Here is a 19346-nt window from a genome sequence, read left to right on the forward strand (position 1 = left end):
AAGCAGCCCCGAGCCAGGCGGGTGCTGGGGATCACAGAGCGCAGGACGCCGGTGCCGCGAGCCGCCGGCACAAAGGCAGGTGCGGGTAAAGGAGAGGCATTCAGAGCTGCTCTGGAGTCCCTGCGGTGTCACCGGGGGCAGGAGGACAAGATGACAGCGATCAATGGCATGTAGTCCCGGGGAAACGGAACGGAGGAATTTGCAGAAAGGCACGGTCTCAGGACTGTACTTCCCAAGCAAGCTTTCCCAGGGACCTGCTGGAGGCTGCGTCTCAACACAAGAGAGTAAATCAGGAAGGGGAAGGCTTGGGTGCAGGAGGCGGGGTCCCTGGAGGGAAGAGGCAACGGCGGTCCCAGCCTAGCCTCCAGATCCTGAGATGCCGGAAGATGTGCTTTGCCGGCCTTGATCTGGGTGGTGACGCACCCGCTCTCCCCTGTGAGGCCTGGACCGACCCACAGAAGCCCTGCAGCCCCCCACTGGAGAGCCGGCGCGCGCTGCGGCGTGTTTAGGAGCAGAGAGCGCAGAGCAGCATGGCCTCGGTGCCCCGTGTGCCCCGGCCTCGCCGCAGGCTGTCCCGGAGGGGCTCCGTGTCACCTGGACACTGGCGGCTTTTGCTTGACCTGTGGCCCCTGGCAGCCTGGGTCCCTTCCGTCCCTGGCCCACAGCTCCGCGTGGTTAGTAGGCTGTGAACTCCGCGAAGATGCCTTGTAATTTTAAAATATGCCTGATTATGTTTCTCAACCGTGAGTGAAAAGCTTTTTAAAATTAAAAAAAAAAAAGAACTTTAGGAGGAACACACGCAGAGCACGTATGGACCTTGTTCCCTGCTTTTCCCTGCTACCCACACTGCGATGGCCCACGACGTCTTTGAGGGGAGTGTGGGGGCTCGCCACCGCTGCTGGTGGCCAGCTGGGCAGTTACTGCAGGGAAGTGTCCTAAAGTCTTGGAGCCTCGGTCCCTCCAGCTTTAAAAGGGGGTCACGAACCTCTGGTGGGAGGGCTAAATATGCCCGTTCCCGCTTTGTGGGGGTGGTGGCTGGGGCTCCTTCCACAGTGATAACCTTGGTGACAGTCACTGCTCTCCGACCACAACTTGCCCCGTGTTTATTACTGAGTCCACCAGGGGCATCCCTGGGTAGTCTGTCTAAATAAAGGCTGCTGGCCCTTGAGTCCCTGGAGGAGAAGTCAGCCTAGACCATTGCTGGGCCCCTGGCAGCCCTGACCGCTGAGGGGGCAGGGGCTGCAGGGGACATACGGTTCAGTGACAAACCTGTGGTCTCCATCAGGCAGGGACCCAGAGACAGGCAGCCCGGGGTTGAGTGACAGCCAGGGGAGGGGTGGGACGCACAGAGGCCTTCCAGAGGCCGGGGTGTGGATGCAGCCATGGGAACAGTGCGGAAGGTGGTGGTGGGGGAACCCAGAGCCCACATCCAGCCAGGGACTTGCTTGGGAAAGGGCTCTGAATGCAGCCGACGCTGCCTCTTCTACCTACAGGCTCTGCGGCCTTAGACCAGCAATGTGCTCTCTGAGCCTCCCCTTTCTCATCTGTAAAGTGGGTGCATGGGGTTGTCCCTCTGAAGGGGCTCATGATAACACTATGAGAAAAGGGTCAGAATTGCTAGGTCCACCAGAAGGCTGGGCACTCCTGGCGTTATTTGTGTCCCGTGGGGCGGCTGCCTGCGTCCTCGGAAGCCCTTGGGGGAGCGGCCTCTTTGCTGGGGCGGGGGGTGGGGGTGGGGGTCAGTGGGGGGCCCACCGTAGACTTGGTCATGTTCTCCAGGGCCAGCTGCATGAAGGTGTTCTCCCAGGTCTCCTCCATGAAGTCGCTGGCTTCAATGACGCTCTCTAGGACGTGGAGCAGCCGGAACTTGTGCCGTGTGGAGATCTGTGGGTGGCAGAGGACAGAGGCTCAGGGACCTGTCAGGTCTGACCACAAGGGGAGTTGCCAGGGGGAGCATCGGTGGGGGACAGTGAGGGGGCCAGCGGGGAGTGTGGATGCATTTGGCCATCACCCAACAGCCATGTAGTGAGCACCTACAATGTACGGCCCTGAACTAGGTTTTGCAGAGATGGATGGATAAAACTTTGTCCTTATCTTCAGGGAACTGCTATGGGATTTTAAAAGCATCCCACCTGTTCATTCATTCATTCACTCACTCATTCATTAAAAAACCAGACAGCACTTTCCCCCAGTCATCTCCCCAACCATCCACCCCTCTGTGACTTGAAGCAATCACTTCCCTTCCCTAAGCCTCGGTTTCCTCATCTCTGGGGTCACATCTTATCATGAGGTCATCAGAGGACGGTCAACATGTGTTGGCCCACTTTTCTCCCTCCCCCTCGGCTCACTGGACATGTGAGGAGACTGACTTGCCCCAAGCCACAGAGCTGCTGCCTAGAGGCACAAGACTGGAGCCCACTTTGGAATCCAGCCCCCCAACCCCCTGTGCCTGCCCCGACAGCCCAAGCAGCTCCCACCTCTGGGTTGTCTACAAAGTAGTCGTGGATGGTCCCCAGCACCAGGATGGGGGCCTCGTGAGCCATGTGCGTGATTTTCTTGATGATGTACTTCCGGCGGAGGGGGTCTGAGCCGTTCAGGTCCCGGAGCATCTTGAAGCAGATGGCTAAAGCGGATGGCAAGGAGGTGTGAGGTAGATGTGCTGTGGGAAGGTCACATTGTGCCAGCCGGGCTGGGTGGGCAAGGAACGGGTGGGGCTGGGGAGGGAAGGAGTGATCTGAAAATGAGGACTGCGGACCTGAACACATTAAGAAATCCTGGGCCTCCTGGCTGCTCAGGGCGTCCTTGTGGGGCTCCAGAGAGGATGAGAAGTGGGAATGCGTGCAGGGAATGCATCCGTGTTCACTTGTGCATGTTTCCACTCACTCACTGACTCAATCTCCTTTTCATCTGAACGTTTATCCATTCATCTGTCATTCACCTATCCATCGATCCTTTGTCCATCCACCCACACATTTACCCGTCTGTCCGTCTGTCCATCAGTCCATCTGTCTATGTACCTGCCTGCCCATCCTTAGGCTCATCCATCAATCCATCCAGTAATAAATTTATCCATCCAGCCACCCATCCATCTACCCACTATTCAGCCATTTAAAAAAACTGAACTATAGTTGATTACAATGTTGTTTTAGTTTCAGGTATATAGCAAAGTGATTCAGTCATACATATATATTTTTCAGATTCTTTTCTGTTACAGGCTATTACAAGATATTGAATATAGTTCCCTGTGCTGTACAGCAAATCCTTGATGTTTATCTATTATGTATATAGTAGTGTGTGTCTATTTATCTCATACTCTTAATTTATTCCCCCCCTACCTCTTTGGTAACCATAAGTTTGTTTTCTATGTCTGTGAGCCTGTTTCTGCCTTATAAATAAGTTCATTTGTATTATTTTTTAGATTCCACATATTAGTGATATCATATCTCTTTCTCTTTCTGACTTAGTACGATAATTTCTAGGTCCATCCATGTTTGTGCAAATGGCAATATTTCATCCACTTTTATGGCTGAATAATATTCCATTCTATATACACCACATCTTCTTTATCCATTTATCTATTGGTGGACATTTAGGTTGCTTCCGTGTCTTGCCTATTGTGTAAATAGTGCTGCTTATTCATCTGTTTTAAAATTCACCCATCAATCCACCTATCTGTTCGTAAATTAATCAACCATCACTCTATCCCTCCTTCTATTCATTCCTTCATCCTTCATCCAGTCACCCAGCACTTAATGATGTCCATTCACTGTGTGGTCACAGGCTGTGTGTGAGGCTCAAAGGGGAGCCAGGGCTCAGCTCTGTTCTGAAGGAGCCTCCAGCCTGTATCACTGGGTTTTAGTTCTGTGAGAAGGTTGCATAAAAGGCCCTGGGCACACAGAGAGGGGAGGGGCCGTATACCCTGACCAAGGTGGAGGGACAGTCAGGACTGGCTTCCCGGAGGAGGTGGCAATTTAACCTTTCCTGGAATTACGAGGGCAGGTCATCCTTTGAAAGAAAAAGCATCCCGATGAGGCGGCCAGGCCTTAACTGCGGTTCTAAGGTGTGAAAAGGTGTTGGAGGAGAGTGGAGGGTGAGAGGTGAGAGAGAACTTTTTTTGGCTCTGGGCTTTGCCTCAGGAGGCATGAAGAGGCCAAGGAAGATGGGCAGGAGTCTCTGATGACGCCCCCCAGGCCCCGGAGGGTAGACTCCCTCTGGCCCCACCCCCAGGACGCTTTCAGGTGGAGGGACGCGATGGGATCTGCTGGAATTGGACCACCCGCCCCTGCCCCACCTAAGTCCCGGGGCCAGGGGTCACCTGTGTTGTATGCTTCCTCCATGAATGTCTTGTGCTCCTGGGGCACCAGGGCAGCCTGGCTGCTCTGTGACTTGCAGAGCAGGATAGAGGTGGGGTGCGTCTTTCTGTCCTTGCGGGCGGAATCCTGAGGTACCTTCACGAAAAACTGCTTCTTTGTGGATTTGGAGATGTGGGAGGAGATTCTGAAATGGAAAAGGGTCTGAGTGCATGCGTCTGGGTGCCCGTGGGTGTGTTCGTGGATGCAGGCGTAGTTGACGCTGACAGTCACCCTCGTCTGGCTGAGACTTGGCAACATCCTTCCATACGCCCGCCCTTCTGTTCAAGGGACTGGCTGAATCCTTGGAAGGGGGCAGGGGTCTGGAGGCCCCAGGGCCCTGCTGAGTGGGCAGCGTCACCCAGGGGCCTGGTTTCCCAGCAAGTGCTGGTGGGACAGACGTGCCTGGAGGGAAGTGGAGGGCTCAGGGTGTTCCATCCCCTGCTCCAGCTCTCACATTGACTTGGAGGAGACAACATTTTCAGGAACACACATGAGACTGCCCTGGCTACCCAGATACCATGCTGGGGGTCCTCAAGGGAGGTCAGGGAGCTGCAGGAGCAGGAGCCATGAAGCTGGGTGTGCAGAATCACGCCCCATCTGTGCCCCAGGCCCCACTATCCTGGCACTTCAGATGCTTGTGTGAGAGACACTGAGAAGGAATGTGTGGCAGGAAGGATGGATGTAGGATCCTTCAAAACTGGTTTCCATCCCCTTCCTCCCTATGTCCTCTTTCCCTCCTCTTCTCCTGCTAATCTGGGGGAAAGGATTCCTTCAGACGGTGTGCACCGCCATAAAGGGCCTCCAAAGAAGGCATCCTTTATTTGGGGTAAATGTGGGTGCTGCTTTCCCACAACTCCCTCCAGTGGAGCCCCTGTGGCAGGGGTGGGCTCTTGCTCTGCCTGCTTCATGACTTCATTTGCTTGTCCATTCTCAGTTTCTGCTTTCCATGGGGGAGGCATGCTCTTTCTAGGCACTAGTGATGTAACAGTGAGCAAGACACACAACAAAGAGTCAACAAATTTAGTGGTGCGCTATGTGGTACAGCAGAAGGTGGTGTCTTAGCAGGAATGGCTGAGCTCTCTTAATGCTGAAATATGAGATGTGTGTCAGATCATGCCACATGGAAGCCTCCTGTGGTTCCCCACTGCACTCAGAGAAGAACCTCAAATCCTGAATATGATGAAGATGACACTGGTGTTTCCATCCAAGATGGAGTATCAAGGACCAGATTCACCTTGCTGCCTTAAATAACTGGAAAATTGAAAGAACAAACAAAAAACAAACAAACAAAACCCCCCCATCAAAACCATGACTATCAGACATTAGACAGCAAGCAGGGCAAACAGTGACTCCTGAGAGATGAAAGCCAACAAGGCCGGCTCCCATTGCTGCCTGGAAATTTCCTACTTTGCAGCACAGCAAGAGGGAACCCAAGAAAACCCAGGGGTCTCTTTGAGTCAAGGAAATGGAGGTGGGAGTTTGGGGATGCCAAAATGGCCAGAGTTTGCAGAAGAGTGGTAAGAGAGAGCTGCGTCAGGAGGGAATGCAAGTTCTGGAGGCTTTTCAGAGCCCCCGCCCCTCAAGTCTTCATCTGCATGCTGATCAGTGCATGTGCAAAAAGAAACTGCCCAAAGGAGAGGAGGGAACAATCCTTGGAGCTCACACAGGCTGAAGATGGTTCACTGTTTTCATCGGCCAGAGCGGAAAACCTTGTAATCCACAGGATGTTTGTCAGAGCACTGTGACTGGTACTCTCTCAGCAGTGGGGAAAAGTAACTCAGCCCTAGGCAAGAGTGCTTTGCTTGCCCTGGAAAGGCTCAAGGCGCACCTCAGGAGGCCCAAACTGGTTTTAAATAATTTAATTGCATCTCAGAACAAAGCTCAAAAATATTTTAAAAGTATGACAATATCCAGAACCCAAAAAGGTAAGATTCGCAATGCCTAGCATTGCATCAAAACTTACCAGGCACGCAAAGGAAGCAAGAGAGTCTGACCCACCGTGAGGAGAAAAATCAGCTGGTCAGAATCAACACGCAAATGACACAAATGACAGAATCAGTAGGCAAGGACATGAGATGGTATTATAAATGTATTCCGTATGTTCAACATGGCAGATTAAAACATAAGCACACTGAGGAAAGACATGTAAAATATAAAAACGGTGAAAAAAATACAATGTTTTTTAAAACATATTTTTATTGAAGTGTAGTCAGTTCACAATGTTGTGTCAACGTCTGGTGTACAGTACGAGACTTCCGTCATACTGGAACAGACATATATTCATTTTCATATTCTTTTTAACCATGAGTTGCTGCAAGAAATTGAGTATAGTTCCCTGTGCTCTACAGTACAAACTTGTTGTTTATTGGCCTTTGTGAGAACCCTCCTGTACTTCAAAATGAGGCCCTCTGCCAGAGTTCCGTAGGTGTTCTGTGTGAGTCAGTGAGGCTGTAGATGTAATTCCTGGTGTATCTGTGGGCTAGAGCAAGCTGTGGGTCTCTCTACTCTGCCAGCTTGGCTCCCCCCAAGATAGAGTTTAAGATAAGAATACACAGGATGAGTTTAACAGCAGAGTAGACATCACGGAAGCAGAAAGTAGTGAACTTGAAGACACAACAGGAGCTATACAAACATGTAATCACACTAGTAGAAAGAAGACTGAAAAAAAAATGGAACAGAGCATCAGTGAGCTGTGGGACAACTTCACAGGGCATAGTGCATGTTTAATTTGAGTTCTCACAGGAGAAATATTTGAAGAAATAATATCTGAAGTTTCCAAGTTAGTGAAAACTATAAATCCACAGATCCTGGAAACTCAGTGAGTTGCAAGCCAAAGAAAATGAAGAAAACTACACAAAGTCACATTGAAATAAATTTGCTTAAAACCAGTGATAAGAGAAAATCTTAAAAACAGCCAGAGAAGAAAAGACACATTTTATACAAAGGTATAAAGATAAGAAACAGAGTTATAAGAATAAGAATTAGTTCTTGTCAGAAACCATGCAAACCAAATGACAGTGGAGCAACATTTTAAAACAGAAAATAAAAACAAAGGAAAAACAGAACAAAGAAGAGGCAGAGAAAACATATTACAAGTCGGTAAATTAAAACCAAGTCATGTCAATAACCATATTAAATGTAAATGATTTAAATACTGCAATCAAATAGCAGAGAGTGTTACACTGAATAATAAGCAAGACCAAATTAAATGCTGCCTATAAGAAACACACTAGAAATATAATAGACATAAATTAAAAAAAAAAAAGAATGGGAAGAGATATAGCATGCTAACATTAATGTAAAGGAACCCAGAATGGCTATATTAACATCAGACTAAATGTGTCTTAGGGTAAATAATATAACTTGGGGATAAAGAAGGTCAGTTCATAATGATAAAGGGGTCATTCATCAAGATGAGTAAACAATTGTTAATATTCATGAACCTTGTAACAGAACTTCAAAATACATGAAGCAAAAGAGACAGAACCAAAAGGAGAAATATCCGACATCAACAATCATACTTGATTTCAACATCTGTCTCTCAAAATTTGATAAAATAGACAGATACTTGGTAAGGATGTAGAAGACCTGATCAACACTCTTAACCAATATAATCTAACTGGCATTTTTGGAACTCTCCAGCTAGCAACAAAAGAGCACACATTCCTTTCAAGTGCACTTGGAATATTTGCCAAGAATGACCATATTCTGAGCCATAAAAAGTCTCAGTAAGTTTAAAAGGATTCAGATAAAACAAAGTATACTTCTGAACACAGTGAAATTAAGTTAGAAATCAACAACAGAAAGATGGAAATGCATTTTAAAATAATGCGTAGATCAAGAAGAAATCAAAAGAGAAAGTAAAAAGTATTTTGAACTGAAGGAAAATGGAAACACAACATATCAAAGTGCAGCTAAAGCAGTACTTTGAGGGAAATTCATAACATTAGAATTTATAGTGTTAGAAAAGAATAAAGGTTTGAAATCAATGACCTAAGCTTCCACCTTAAAAGCTAGGAAAAGAAGAGCATATTAAACCCAATGAAAGGAAATAATAAAAAGTAAAGCAGAAGTCAATGAAATAGAAAATAGAAAAATGACAGAGAAAAATCAATGGAACCAAACTCTGGTTCTTTGAAAAGGTGAATACACTGGATTAACTTCTAGCAGTACTTATCTGGGCAAAAAGAGAGAAGATACAATCTCAAGAATAAGAGGAGGTACATCCCTAAAGGCCCTGCAGGCGTTAAAAGAAGTTCGAGATGTGCGGACACTAACTACTGTGTATAACATAGATGAGCAGCAAGTTTTTACTGCAGAGCACAGGGAACTATATTCAGTATCTTGTAGTGACCTGTAACAGAAAAGAATATGAAAATGAATATATGAATGTATATGTATGACTGAGCTAGTATGCTGTCCACCAGAAATTGACACAACTTGTAAACTGACTATACTTCAATAAAATAAAAGAATAATAAGGAACTATTATGAACAGCTTTATGGCAATAAATTTGACAACTTAGATGGAATGAACAAATTTCTTCTTTTTTTTTTTGGTTTTGTTTTATTTTTTTAGTAGGGGGGTAATTAGGTTTAGAGGAAGTACTGGGGATTGAACTCAGGACCTCATGCATGCCAGGCAAGTGCTCTACCATTTGAGCTATACCCTCCCCTCTAATTTCTCAAAGTCATAAAATACCAAAGTTCACTCAAGAAGAATTAAATAACCAGAATAGCCCTTTATAGATGAAAGTTTGTTTAAAGAGTAAATTCTAAGAGTTCTCATCACAAGGAAAAAAACATTGATTTCTATTTCTTTAATTTTGTATCTGCATGAGGTGAGGGATGTTCACTAAACTTATTATAATCATTTCAAGACATATGTCTATCAAATCGTTGTGCTGTTCATCTTCAATTCATGCAGTGCTGTGTGTCAATTATATCTTCCAAATACTAGAAGGAAAAAATAACCGGATTAGCCTTATATTTATGATAAAAATCAAATTTGTAGTTGAAAATCTACCCACAAAGAAAACTTTAGACCCAGAAGGCTCCACTCTTGGCCTCTACAGAGCATTTAAGGAGGAAATTATATACTACAGAAGTCTTCCGGAAAGCTGAAGACTTATTCAGCAAGGTGAACATTACCCTGACAGCCGAACCATTCAAAGACATTACAGAGTTTCTTAACATAAGAACCCAAGAGATGCAGAGGTGTTCATCCATCATGCCCAAGTGGGGCTTATCTGAGGAATACGAGGCTGGTTGAACATCTGAAAATCAATCAACAAATGTAATCCACCATGTTGGTAGATGAAAGAAGGAGATCATACACCCATCCCAATAGATGCAGAGAAGCATTTGGCAAAATTCAACATCTATTGACAATAAAAGCAGGAATTAAGGGAACTTCCTTAATCTGACAGAGAGGATGTAGAAAAATCTTGCCGCTAATATCACACTTAATGGTGAAAGACAATGTCTTCCACATGCCTGGGAATGAGGCAAAGACGTCCGCTCTCACCACTCCTATTCGATATTGTACTGAGGGCTTAGTCCACAGAAAAAGCTAAGGACATAAATTAAAAGCATACAGACTGGAAAGGAGTATCATGTTTGTAGAGGGCAGTATTACCTAAATAGAAAATTCCAAAGAATCTAAAAAAAAAACCTGCTAGAACTAAAAAAGTGAATTCAGCTAATTTGCAAATTTAAAGTCAGTATACAAAAATCAGTCATGTTTCTATATACTAGCAATGAACAACTGGGAATTAAAACACAAAAGCTGCCATATATGAGCACAAAAGGTCATGAGCTATTTAGGTATAAATCTATCAAATAATTGCAAGGTCCATATGCTGTAAAGTAGAAAATATTGATGAAAGAAGTCGGGACTTCAATAAGCGGAGTGACATATCATGTTCACAGACTGGAAGACTCAATATTGTTAAGATGTCTATTTTCTTTAGATTCATGTAAATATTCAATGTAATTCCAATCAAAATCCCAGCAGGATTTAAAAAAAATAGTAACCAATAAGTCATTTCTAAAATTCATATGGAAAAGTAAAGAAATGAAGATAGCCAAACAATTCTGAAGAACAAAAACACTGGGGGACTGACACAATTGATATGAAGATTTACCATAAAGCTATAGCAATAAAGACAGTGTGATACTGATGAAGGCACAGAAATACAAATACATGGAACAAAACAGAGTTCTGAAAAAGACACACGTATGTAAGGCAACTGATTTTTGATAAAGGTGCAAAAGCAATTCAATTAAGAAAGGATAGTCTGTTCAACAAACAGCGCTGCAGTGACACACATGGGAAAACAAACCCCAGGTTGCACCTCACTATATACATAAATTAACTCAAAACAGATCATGGACCTTAAAGTAAAACTTAAAATTCTAAAACTTCTAGAAGAAAATATAGGAGAAAATCTTCACGACGTTGAGCTGGACAAAGATTTCTTGGATGTGACACCAAAAGCACTATCTATAAAATAAAAAATTGATGCATAAATTCATCAGAATTAAGAACTTCTGCTTTTTGAAAGGCATCTATGAAAAGTGTAAAGATCAGCCCTGGACTTGGAGGAAGTACTTGCATATCACACATCTGATAAAGGACGATTCCTGTAATATACAAATAACGCACAAAACAAAACAAAACAGAACACAAACAACCTAACAAAATACAGGCGAAGGATTCATGCAGACATTCCACTAAAAGAGGAAAGCAGATGGCAAATAAGCCCATAAAAACGGCTCGACATGATTTCCCAGGAGGGAAACAAATTAAAACCACAGTGGGATGTCAGCACACGTCTGCCAGGGTGGCTACGATGAGAGACACCAGAAAATGCCCAGCGCTGGGGAGGCTGCAGAGTGGCTGAGTTGCAGTCACTGCCTGCTGGTGGGAATGCAAAATGGTGCAGCCAGCGTGGAGACGAGTTTGTCACTTTCTTAGAAAGTTAAGCCCACCTCCACCTTCCGACTCAGCTATTGTACTCCTGGGTGTTTACTGACAACTTACTTCACACAAAAATCTGTACACGTATGTTTACAGTGGCTTTAGAATAGCCCCAAACAGAAAAGAGTCCGAATGTCTGACTGGGGAACGCAGAAACGAGCTGTGTTACAGCCGCAGAGCTCGTACTCAGTAGCAACAGGAAATGAATGGCTGATCAACTGAGCGGGTGGAGGGTTCTTAACTGCATTGCGGGCCCTGAAAGAAACAGTCCCCCAAAGTCACGTCCTGTATTGCCCCAGTTTTACAACACTCTGAAAAGGTGAAACTCTACAGATAGCAAACAGACCAGTGCTTTCTGGGGTTGGGGGTGGCTGGAGGGTTGCCTCCAAACAGGGCATGGGGCATTTGGCGGGAGATGGAGTTGTTCCGTATCTTGTTTATGGTAGTGGATACATGACTGTATAAGTTTGTCAAAACTTGCTAAACAGAGTGAATGTTACTGTAGGTAAATAAAAAAGAAATACTGTAACTAAAAAATAAGACTAAAAGAAATATGAACAAAAATGAGCCTCCCCAACTCAATCTCACTTCCTTCTGCATTTTCTTACCCCACCCTAGCTGTAGCAAGCTCCTGCTGCTCCTCAGGGCACCAGGCGCACTCTACCTCAGGACCTTTGCACAGGCTGTTCCTTTGGTCTGGGGAACATCCTTCCTCCAGAGAGCTGCTTGGCTTAGTCCTTTGCTTCCTTCAAGTCTTTGCTCAATTGTTTCTTTCTTGATGAACTTCTTTAAAAATCACAACCTGACCCTCACCCTGCACTCTCCACCCCCTAAACCTGTCCATTTTTTAAATCCTTTTTTTCACCTTGTAACATATAATTTACTTTGTGATGTCTGTTGTATATTGGCTGTCTCGCCCACCGGAATGTTAGCTAGGAGGCAGGGCTCTTCATCTCATTTCCAGCTGTGTCCCTGACGCCTGGAACAGTGCCTGGTGCACTTAGCAGGTGCTCGACAAGTGTGTGTGGAATGAAAGGCAGAGCTATGTGTCCAAAGCCGGCCTCAGCCCCACCCTGATCTTCTGCATATAGCCCTGGGCCAGCCCTCCCAGCTCACTAGGATCCTGGTGGTCTGCCGCCTGCAGCCTCCACACCAGGACCCAGCGTCCTGAGCCCTTCCCAGGTTGATCCTGGACACGCTGTCCTCATGCCAACCTCATGAGATATTGGGACACAGAGAGGTTCAGTGACCTGTCCCAGGACACACAGCCTCTGCAGGACAGCTCCCATTCAGACCCGTCCGACCCCAAAGCCTGCATCCCAGGGACGGTCTCTACTGGGGCTCAGTGCACACTCGACCCCTCCTGGAAGGCCCCTCTTCCCACAGCCTCTCAGAAAGCCAGCGGCTTCCCTGCTGCTCCTGGAGAGCCTGGCCTCCCTCTGCGCCCAGGAGGGGCCTCGGGCCGGGCCGTGTTGGTCACAGCCTCAACCGAGATCGGTGTCCCACCCCAAGTCTGCATCCTAGCCCCATGGCGACCGAAATTGAACGTATTTTTAAAGATAGAAAAACGACAGGAACACAGTTAGCAAACAGCTGCAGGGGAGCGTTTTCTCGCCTTAGAAGTGATCCGAGGTGCGCCAGAAGGGGAGCCAGGCCTGGCAGGTGGGCAGAAACCAGTGCAGACGGAGTAACTGCGCTCCGAGGCAGGCGCGCACCACTCTCTCTGAAACAGCACAGCGATGGGCCCATAAGCCAGAACCCGGCTTGGAACACCCCAGGGACAGCCCTGAGAGCCGGCCGGCCCGAGTCCCCGTGGAGCACACCCAAGGCTAGGGGGCTGAGGAGGCAGTGGGGGGAGCCCACCGTTCAGCCTCCGACCTGACCTGCCGCTGGACACAGGAGAGGGAGCTGCCCTTGCGTCTACCTGGGACACTGGGGGCACAGGACAGAAGGCCAAGAGGAACCTTCCTTTGTGCATGTTCCTTGCATCTGCAAGGACACAGCTGCTGTGTCCTCTCCACTTTGCAGACAAAGAAGCAGAGGTTCAGGGAAGCAGGCGGGCAGTCTGTCCATCGTCCGTCCATCTGTTCACTCATTCACATGCCTCTGGTCCCCTCCAGCAGTCAACAGCCACATGGTAGTGCAATGGCAAAGGCGGCATTGGAATTTGGGTCCCTCCTTGCCCCACTGTCCCCCCGCCTCCTCTCCACCAAGTCAAGGGCTGCCTGCTGGGGGGAGCCCAACCCCAATCCCGCCCTCCCTAAGCTGCTACGGGCTCCAGGACCCCTCCCTCCTTGGCTCAGGGCCTGGGGGTCAGGCCCTGGCTGCCCTGCAGGGAGATGCTCTCCTGGGAGACAGCAGCGGGGGGTCCCCTCCTGGGCTCCCATGGGCCCCTGCCTGGCCCTGGGCTGACCTGGGGTCCTGGTACCTGGCTGAGGAAGTCCTGTCAGCCATGGCGTGGCTGTGTGGCTTTTCTGAATGCTGCCCATCCATGCTGGGGTGTGGTTTGGAGATGCAGCCAGCTCTATCCTCATGCCTGGAGGGTCAGCCCTATCTCTGGTCACCCCTCCCCCACTCCAGGCAGCCCTGACCTCACCCCTGAGGTCACAATGGTTCCAGCACCCAAGCCAGCTTTCCAGGGACAGTGCTGGAGAAGCAGACACCGTGCTCTGGGCACAGCACGTGTGTGTGTGTGTGTGTACTTATGTCCACAGTGTGGCCTTGGGCCCAGCCCCTTAACTCTGGTTCCCAGTTGTCTCCCACCGGACACCTGCAGAGGGCAGCTGGCCCCAACCGACCCCCTGACTGCACCTTGTGAGACCCCCTGAGGCACAGGACCCAGCTGACCCAGGCTTGGCTGCCCGACCCAAGCAGCTGTGAGGCAGTGAAAGTGTGTGGTCTTAAGTCACTAAGTCCGGAGTTCGTTACAAAGCAATAGATAACTAACGCATGCTCTGTGCCAGGGAAGACGTGGAGAGCGAGGATTCTGGACGCCCTCCCAGCACGCTGGGCCATGGTCCAGTTGCATGGCTGCAGGTGCAGCCGGATCCAGAAGGCAGACTGGGACTGCCAGCACAGGACCCTTGTCACCATCCTTGGCTGCTGGAGGCCCTAGGGGTGGGCTCGTGTCTGGAAGGGCTATGAGAGAGGGGGCTCTAGGGACCATGGACTGTCGGGGCCTGGACCTGCTGCTGGGCTGGCCAGCTCTGGCCAGCGGCATGCCCCTCTGTCCAGCCCGCCCTGGGGTCCCGGAGTCCTTGCAGCCACAGTGTGCAGGCCACCCCTGCGTCCTGGACACGGCCATGTGTGGGTCCGGGGCCACGGCAGGGGAAGCCCCAGAGACGGTGGACAGTCCCTGACCACCACCTACTGCCGAGGCTTCGAGGGCTTTAGAGCTGACCCCCAGTTCACACCCCAGCTCTGGTTCTGCTGGCCAGATGACCTTTCCAAGGCTGTGTCCCCCTTACAAACAGGGGCTGACACTGCCCCCCTTCCCAGCTTGTTGTGAGACCTAATCGCTCTTCCCTGAGAGGCGCCTGGGCCGAGCCTATGCTGAGTGCAGCCTGATTGCCTGGCTGGTGGGCGGCCTCTCCCGGTCCGAACGCGATTGACTCCACCACATCCCAGGGAGTTGGGCGGCACGGTTCCCACCCTGTGATGGGGAGGAAACGAGGCTGGGTGCGAGGTGAGAGTAGGCAGGACGGCATGTTGATGACGCCTCACCGAGGCCCCTTGTGCCTTCAACCTCCCCCAGGCGCAGGGGCGGGCGCTGGGGTTTTCTCCAAGCCACAGAGGGAAGCTGTTTGCTGGGGTCTCTCTGAGATGGGGGGTGTCTGCACGTAGCCCAGTTTGCACTCTCTCATCCTCCCAGCACCGTGAAGGGGACTGTTGAAAACTGGGTCATACATCCATTCCTGAGGGAGGGTCCCTGGGAGACCGGACCCCACAAAGCTGCCAGAGCAGGCGTCTGCAGTGCCCCTCCTCCGAAGGCCGTGCCGCTGCAGCCACTCTGCCTGTGGCCTCGGCCAGCGGTGCTCCGGAGGTGCCCGGCAGGCTTGTGGGACTGGTGCTTAAATTCTCAGCCATTTGGAGAGCTGGTGTTTAAATGCAGTCACAGAAGCTTGCAGTTACAAGGACTGTATTAAAGACAGAGGTAATAAGTACCCCACACTTGTCATTCCCTGCTCCCCTGACTTTATGTTACTGTCCCCTACGTCCTAGAGGTTATTCATAACCCGTGTGTCCCTCCTTACACGGGCGGGTCCTGCGCCTCTCTGCAGGGTTCGGCGCGCCGGGCGTCGCAGCGGTGGTGGGAGATCAGCCACAGTGAGGGTATTTACATGAGGGAGATGGGCAACGCTGCAAGTCAGGGCCTTTTTTAATTTTTTTAACTTTGTGAATCATTGTTAGACATCTACCAGGCTGACTGGCAAGGTGGGCCAACCAGTTCCCCGCCCCACCTTGGGAATTTGGAATTGGGGCCAAGAGTGAGGTATTGGGGTTGGGGGTGAAGCGCCCTAGGGCTGAACATCCCCTCTTTAGGGTTCCAGGCAGAAGGGAACAGAAAGTCGGACACAGAATCTGGGCCCTAAGGGGGACGAGCTCTGGGGGCTTTGTGGGTCCCTTTGGGCCTTCTGGCTCCTGGAATGTCCTAGACTACTTCGTATCGGAATGATGGCGAGGCTCGTTTTCTGCAACTTGCTTCCATAGGAGAACTTTCCAGCAAGTCCTGGCTGGGCAGTGAATGAGCTGCTTTAGAGGGAGTGTACCCATCCCTGCAGGGCTCCAGGGAGGCCAGATGTTGGGGGGACTCGAGCATCACATGGGGGTGGGGGTGAGGGTGGGAGTGGATGAGCCTCCTCTGTGGACTGACATCAACCCCAGGGACACAGGGAGGGACACCTGTTGAGACCTGGGGTCTGACCTTTATCCATCTCCCCCTCTCCACGTTTGAAAATGGTGATATGTCAGGGTTGTTGGCCCCTGGCTGGGTCACGCCGCACATCTGTTTCCACCATGAACCTCTCAGGAATTGGGGAGCACCGTCAGCACCAGGGGCACAGCCTCCGCTGGATGTGGGCTCCCAGCCTGGTGGCCGCTTTTCACAGCAAACTGGGAGCCACTCTGGGATTGGGATGACGCTCAGAGAGGGTCAGGAACTGGCTGGAGGTCACACAGCAGTCAGTGGTGGAGCCAAGTTCAAACTCCAGTTCTCAAACCTCAGTCCAGGGTGAGAACGAGGCGGGACCATCTCACACCCGCCTCCCCAGAGAATCCAGTCCCTCCTCAGGGTAGAGCAGGCAGGGGCCCCCGAGGCCGCGCCCGCCGGCGCCTCCCAGAGCTGCCGGCAGATGGCGCTGCGGGCCCAGGCAGGACTCGAGGCAGAGGGACCGGAGGGGAGGGCGGCGCGGAGTTCCTGCAGTGATGCGCTCTCCCCACCCCGCAGCCCTCCGGAGCCCCGCGCCCTGGACAGCAGGTCCAGGGGAAAGGGCCCTGGCATACCACCGCCCAGGCACCTGGCAGGCCTGGGGGCGCGACGCCGCTACCCACTGGAAGGCAGCAGCTACGGGAGAGCCCCTTTGCACAGGCTGGTCTCTGTCCTGGGCTCCCTCCATCTCCAGCTCCTGCGGGGGACCATACAGGGGCTGCTGTTACTTTCCCCAGAGGAGAGGGCGCCTGCCTGACCTAGGGCCCGGCCGCCCCGCCCCTGAGCACTGCCCAGACCCAGTCTCCACGCCCCTCTTCCCAGATGCAGCTGGTCAGCCGCTGAAGCTTTGTGCCGTGCCTTCCTCCTGGAGCTCCGTTGACGAAGATTCCTTGCTTGACCAGACTTGAGTCCGGCTCCAGAAATTTCTCCTGGGGCCCAAATGTGCACTTGCTTGTAAAGACCAGTTTCACCAAGAACCCCCACTCCCTGCATGCAATCAGATTCATTCTCTATCCTCCCCGGGGCGAGGTGTGAGCATCTGGTCTGCTTTCAGGGAGAATCCTGGTGGGTTGATTTAGCTAGAATCCCCTACCCCTGATATTTCCTCTTTGTAATTTTCCATCCATTGACCCCCACGCCCCACCCCATCCTGCTCCTTGGTGGTAAATCCTCACTGCCCTCACTGTACTCAGAGCTGAGCCAGTCTCTCCCCCTGCTTGATCCCATCACTGTGGTGCTTGCACCTGTAGCGATAACCACTCTTGAACACGTCTGCCCTACTGTCTTTAACCAGTGCCAGCCCCTCCCCACACATCCCTGCTAGGAAAGCAGAAACTCCTTGCACTCTCTTATTCACCCTTGGAGACCCCCAGCCAAGGTCACCTCCTCTGTGATGGCGCCTCTGATTTCTCTGGCATCCCATAGCATTTATTGTTGCTGCCGAGGTTGGTTCAACATGAACTCTCTGAGCTCTGGGAGGCAGAGTGGTGGTGGCTGGGGTACCGAAAGGAGGTACCACCAGGCAGCAAGCGCTCCCTCCTGAGGATCTTCCCCAGGATCCCAGTGGCCCATTGGGCCACCTGACATCCTCCCTCCCACGATGCTGAAAACCACCGAGCACACCCTGCCCAGCCTTGAGTAACAGAGCTGGGATTCCAATCATGGGCTCTAGGACTTCACGGCTGGCTCTCTTCCTCTGGGCCATGGGTCTCGCTCTCCCTGGCTCAGGGAGTTTCTCCCATCTCTGAGCCTCCTGTGGGGTGGTGGTGAGAGCGCCTGCCTGACAGGTCACGCTGTCTTTAGCCCCTGGGGCCAGTCCTGGTCCTGCCAGCCCACCTAGGCTCATGTGGCTTGGCCCATGCATGTAGTCCTCTATCTGCTGGAACCCTCCCTGCCCTGCACCTGGCCCTGCTCCAGGCAGTCCTTGCCCCTCCCCCAACCTCCCAGCCCTGGGGCTCCCCCTATTCCCCAAATACACCTTGTGTCCCATGAAGGTGAAGACCCATGGTCCCTCCCTCCCAGAGTCGTCCAGCATGGAGTGGGTACCCACAGACCACCTGCTGGGGGGAAGCAGCAGATAAGGGGTCCTTTGAAGAGGGGTCCCACCTCATGTCTCTGGGGCCCATGGGATGGAGGCGCTGAGTCAGCAAAGGTCCCTGGGTCCCCACGCAGATGCACTGCCCAGGGATGTCTCCTCCTCTTCCAGGTTCCCTCCTCCCTCCATACCCCTCTCCTAATCTTTCACAGAAAAAAGAGGGGGAAAAAGGCCAGAGAAAGAAGTTTTCTCCTCCACTTTCTGAAAATGAGATTTTAAAAATAACCAGGAGGCGGTGGCGGTGCCAACAGGGGATTATGTGGGGAGTGCGGGCTGCGCAGGCCTGCCACCCCCTCCTCCTCGGTGCCCGCCCCCAGCCTGTGCCCACACTGCTGCTATCCTTCTGGAACCCCGCCCACCCCTTGAGCAGACAAGTGTCTCCCTCTCCTGATGGGGGAGGCAGGAGGGGAGCATGCAGAAAGGAGGTGATGCGGTGGAGGAGGAAGGAGTGTTTAGGTCTTGACTCTTGGCTGGAGAAGGGCCCCCACTCGTCTCCCCACTGTGGTTTGGTGCCCTCACTCCCTCTGCTCACTGCTCAGCGGCCACCTGGCCTCCTGGGCTGTTTCTTTTCCCTCAGGGTACGGTGTTTGTGGCTGCCGCAGGGCCTTTGCACATGCATGTCCTCAGACCCTCTTGCCCTCCCTGTGACATCCTGTCTTTGCCCTCAGCTGCAGTGCCATTTCCTGGAGGCTGCTCTTGACCACCGAATGGGGTTTGGTGTCTCCCGGTCTCTGCCACTCTCACGGTTCCCTGACAGTGTCCTCCCACATCCTCAGCACAATTGGTGTTTCTTTTATCAACTGTATTAACCTGTCTTTTATCTATTTTTCCAGCTAGGCTGCAAGTGCCTTGCCGTGGAGGGGGGCTGGGGAGCAGACAACATAAGTCCCCGAGCCCCTCACCTCACATCACCTGGGCTCTTTCTATTTCTCTAGTTCAGTGCCGGCCCCCGTGTTTCTTTGAGGGGCTCTCTGGCCACTGGCCGGAGGT

The 19346-nt window shown here is 51.0% G+C and overlaps 1 protein-coding gene across 8 annotated transcripts in view; it reads right to left on the bottom strand.

Moving 5' to 3' along the window:
- The window catches only part of LOC102542810 (maestro heat-like repeat family member 5), a 62461-nt gene extending 48562 nt beyond the window's left edge, over positions 1 to 13899 (bottom strand). For 7 of the 8 annotated variants that reach the window (XM_072949818.1, XM_072949822.1, XM_072949821.1 and 4 more), the window contains exons 1-4: positions 13748 to 13899; positions 4316 to 4497; positions 2478 to 2623; positions 1756 to 1884 (exon numbers count right to left, since the gene is read on the bottom strand). In XM_072949818.1, the coding sequence (XP_072805919.1) occupies positions 1756 to 1884; positions 2478 to 2623; positions 4316 to 4497; positions 13748 to 13827 (537 nt within the window). In that variant the 5' untranslated portion in view covers positions 13828 to 13899. The remainder of the gene's footprint in view (positions 1 to 1755; positions 1885 to 2477; positions 2624 to 4315; positions 4498 to 13747) is intronic. The other variant, XM_072949820.1, reaches the window with a different exon arrangement.
- Between the last annotated feature and the right edge of the window lie 5447 nt (positions 13900 to 19346).

The sequence above is a fragment of the Vicugna pacos genome, chromosome 25 (genome assembly GCF_048564905.1).
Source record: "Vicugna pacos chromosome 25, VicPac4, whole genome shotgun sequence".
NCBI classification, from domain to species: domain Eukaryota; kingdom Metazoa; phylum Chordata; class Mammalia; order Artiodactyla; family Camelidae; genus Vicugna; species Vicugna pacos.